This window comes from Hylaeus volcanicus, unplaced genomic scaffold (genome assembly GCF_026283585.1).
Source record: "Hylaeus volcanicus isolate JK05 unplaced genomic scaffold, UHH_iyHylVolc1.0_haploid 11101, whole genome shotgun sequence".
Classification (NCBI taxonomy): Eukaryota; Metazoa; Arthropoda; class Insecta; order Hymenoptera; family Colletidae; genus Hylaeus; species Hylaeus volcanicus.
This window is the reverse complement of record NW_026532451.1, coordinates 1-3,102: the sequence shown is the minus strand read 5'-3', so window position 1 is coordinate 3,102 and position 3,102 is coordinate 1. Positions and strand designations below refer to the sequence as shown.

Below are 3,102 nucleotides of genomic sequence, written 5' to 3'. Positions count from 1 at the left end.
ATCCATTTAACGTCTCCGATGGTCGACACATTCATTTTTAAAGTCTTGAATGAAAGACTCCATCGATTTAACGTCTCCAATGGTCGACCCATTCACTTGTAGAATCCGGAATGCAGACTTTATCCGTTTTAATGTCTCGGAGAGTTGACAAACTAAAAAAATTTTTTATTTATTTTTTTTTTTAATTTTTTTTTTTTATATCTTTTTTTTTTTTTTTAAATATTAATTGCATTTTAAGAGAAAAGTGTGGCGCGGATGAGTTATGTGTTGTAATGTTTTGGCCATAAATAAAGAAAAGAATAGGGATTCCTTGCTATTGTTATAATCAAGTGTTTTCCGGTTTGTTTATGAGATCAGAGTCGTTGTTTTTTCGAGCGCTTCACTAGGTGTGTGAAACTGGATGATGTCACAGTAGTTTTTCTTTTTGAATATACATTCTGTATTACACTTCTGGATGTTTCAGGTATGTTTGTCTGTATTGGTCTATTCTTAAGGCATAGACCCTAAACCCTAAACCATTACAGCATGAGGCATCCTTTCGGAGCTCATAATTCGGCTTCACAGCCTATCTCTCAAAGGGAACACTGAATAAAACAGAGAATTTCGTTGTTACCTTAGCAACTCATCAGTAGGATTCGTTTCCGGTCCCTTACTAGACTAGTTCCAGGCGGTAGACTAGGGCCCAGTCCAAAGAATGATTCCCATCATTCATGACTTGGGTGTGGACTCCATCCATTTAAGATTTCCAATGGTCAGAACTCTACAATTTTTTTTTTTTTTTGGAAAAGTAATTTAAAATAATTCAATGATTCAATTGAATTGTACACTGTAATGGATTTTTTTTTTTTTTTTTAACTTGAAAAAAAAAAAAAAATTGTGTTTTTCGAAATCGAGATTTATTTAAATTGAATACAGCAAGTCCCCAGCACTACTCCAACTGTGATGAGACAGAGAAGTAAATTAAACGTTTTTGCTTTTTTACATAAACGAAAAAAAAATTCTTGTATTACTTTACTCATTCAATTTTTCCAAACTTCGTTTCAAGTTCGTATGCTTGAAACTTCATACCACGAAAAATTTACTAGTAGGTTTTAAAGAAACACTGACAAATTGCACTTTGTACTAACGGCGGTGAATTAAAAAAAAAAAAAAACAATGTGTAATGCCAAAGCACCGCTAACCTCTTAAAATGCATCTAGAAATTGAGGTGATGTCTTGAATGAACTATCAAATTTGGAAAGCATTATATACAAGGTTTCAACTAGTTAGTTTTATTTATGAAAAAAAAAAAAGAAAACAATTTCTCCACAGGGTGTACGAACGACTTTTTTTTTATTTGGCATTTACATAAGAATTATATTGAACTTCTGAAAAAGTAGAGTTTTTTTATTATATGTTTTTATAAAACAAAAAAAAAAAAAACTAAGGAAAACCCATCGGGATTTTTCCAAAAAAAAAAAATGTGCTTAACTTTATAAGTTCTTCCCGCCGAAAAAAAAAAAAAAAGAAAAATTTATTAATAATGTCGAATGTAGTACAGACACACGAGACACATCACTTAAATTTTAGTTTATGTTGACGTCATACAAAATAATGTTTTGTTGTTATATACCAAGTCTTAACGCGCTTACTCGAATTTGTGAACATGCCAATAAAATAGCAAGGGGCAAAAAATAGTGCGGTGAATTTTATACAGATAATATGACTTTAAGCAAGGACTCTTGTTTTCGATTAAAGAACTATAGCATTAACTGTAGAAAATAAAACAAACAAAAAAAAAACTTTATTATAAGGGACAAGCGCATGTTAATTCCAAACATGACATGTCCTGGGGTAGACGTCACCTTTTTAGTTTCAATTTTATATTATAAAATCTGTTTAAATTAAACTAAACACTTACGGAATTTTAACAATGCTATCAATCCGTCTCCTACCAGCGTTTGCCTTTATAATTACCGTTTCGCTTAGCTATGCTTCCGCTTTATATTTCCGTCCAATTTTCGGCACTCCTACACTTAAGGAGCTTACTCTTTATTATGGCAGGAATAGAGAAGGCAAATGCGTACGTTTTAAGATACCCAAAAGTAAACCCATCGAACAATGGATAAGCCGTCTTGAAAAAAAATATTACGTGTACAGACGAGACACGAGGAGGCATTCTCACTTATGCATCATTCCGCTACAAAAACAGAGTACCTTGCTTACCTGATATAAAATGTAAGAGTATGCCACACTTAAAGATTTTGACAGAAATGATTCTTAGTGAATTTATTTAGGTCAAAATGCAGAAAAGCTCTATTTAATATAATTTTTTTTTTTTTAGCTAGTTTTTATGTGAGTGGTGATGAACAGTACAAAAAATTATTGTTTCAAGGTAACCACTGAAATAAATGTTCTTTTTTCCCAGAAACATTTTTTAATAAACTTATTTTTCATAAAAATGAAACCTCTAATTAATAAAACTATCTTTTTAGCTAAGAAAGAGCAAAAAGAGGAAGACGAAAAGCAAAAGGAAAAAGATCGAATTAGAGCGATAAAGGGTTTGTACTAGAATAACATTTGATAGCAAAAGAAATTTTTAATTTATTTATTTTTGTTAAAATGCAATAATTTTTGAATATTAACCAAACAATTTTTTAGAAAAAGCTGAAAAAATGGAAAAGGAATGGCTTCGATCAAAAGAAAGTCCGTACTAGAACGTAAATTGTCTAGTGATATAATGTTTAATACATCTATTTCTGTTAAAATGCAAAAAAGTCCTGACTTTAAAAAACAAATTTTTAGTTGAAGTACAGATAAAGAAAAAAGAAAGAGAAAGAGACCTAGTGATTACAAGTGTGTATTGGAATAAATGTTGTCCAATGAAATAATGTTTAATACATCTATTTTTGTAAAAATGCAAAAGTTTTAAATATTAAAAATTTTTTTTTAGTTTCCGAAGCAAAAAGAAAAGCGGAAGAGGAAAGACTTCGAGAAAAAGAAAGTCGGTATTAGAATAAAAGTCAACTAAAATATTGTTAAATACATCTATTTCTGTTAAAATGCAAGCGCTCTAACTATTTTAGATATTCTTTCAGTGGAGGACGTCAAAAAAAAAAAAAA

At 30.3% G+C, this 3,102-nt stretch overlaps 1 protein-coding gene across 8 annotated transcripts; it reads left to right on the top strand.

The window, feature by feature from the left end:
• The first annotated feature begins 1,816 nt into the window (after positions 1-1,816).
• LOC128882355 (uncharacterized) lies at positions 1,817-3,102 on the top strand. 8 transcript variants are annotated; one of them, XR_008458356.1, is made up of 8 exons: positions 1,817-2,084; positions 2,140-2,217; positions 2,324-2,374; positions 2,475-2,540; positions 2,641-2,699; positions 2,758-2,835; positions 2,933-2,983; positions 3,066-3,102. XR_008458356.1 is itself a non-coding variant. In XM_054133941.1 (8 exons), exons 1-8 carry the CDS (start codon positions 1,913-1,915, stop codon positions 3,054-3,056), a joined length of 549 nt encoding a protein of 182 aa, XP_053989916.1. In that variant the 5' UTR covers positions 1,828-1,912; the 3' UTR covers positions 3,057-3,075. The 8 variants fall into 8 exon arrangements, 6 of the variants coding, with proteins under 6 accessions (XP_053989916.1, XP_053989915.1, XP_053989918.1 ...); XM_054133941.1 differs by having other exon boundaries at positions 1,828-2,084; positions 2,641-2,685; positions 3,049-3,075; XM_054133943.1 differs by having other exon boundaries at positions 1,832-2,084; positions 2,641-2,685; positions 2,785-2,835; positions 3,049-3,071.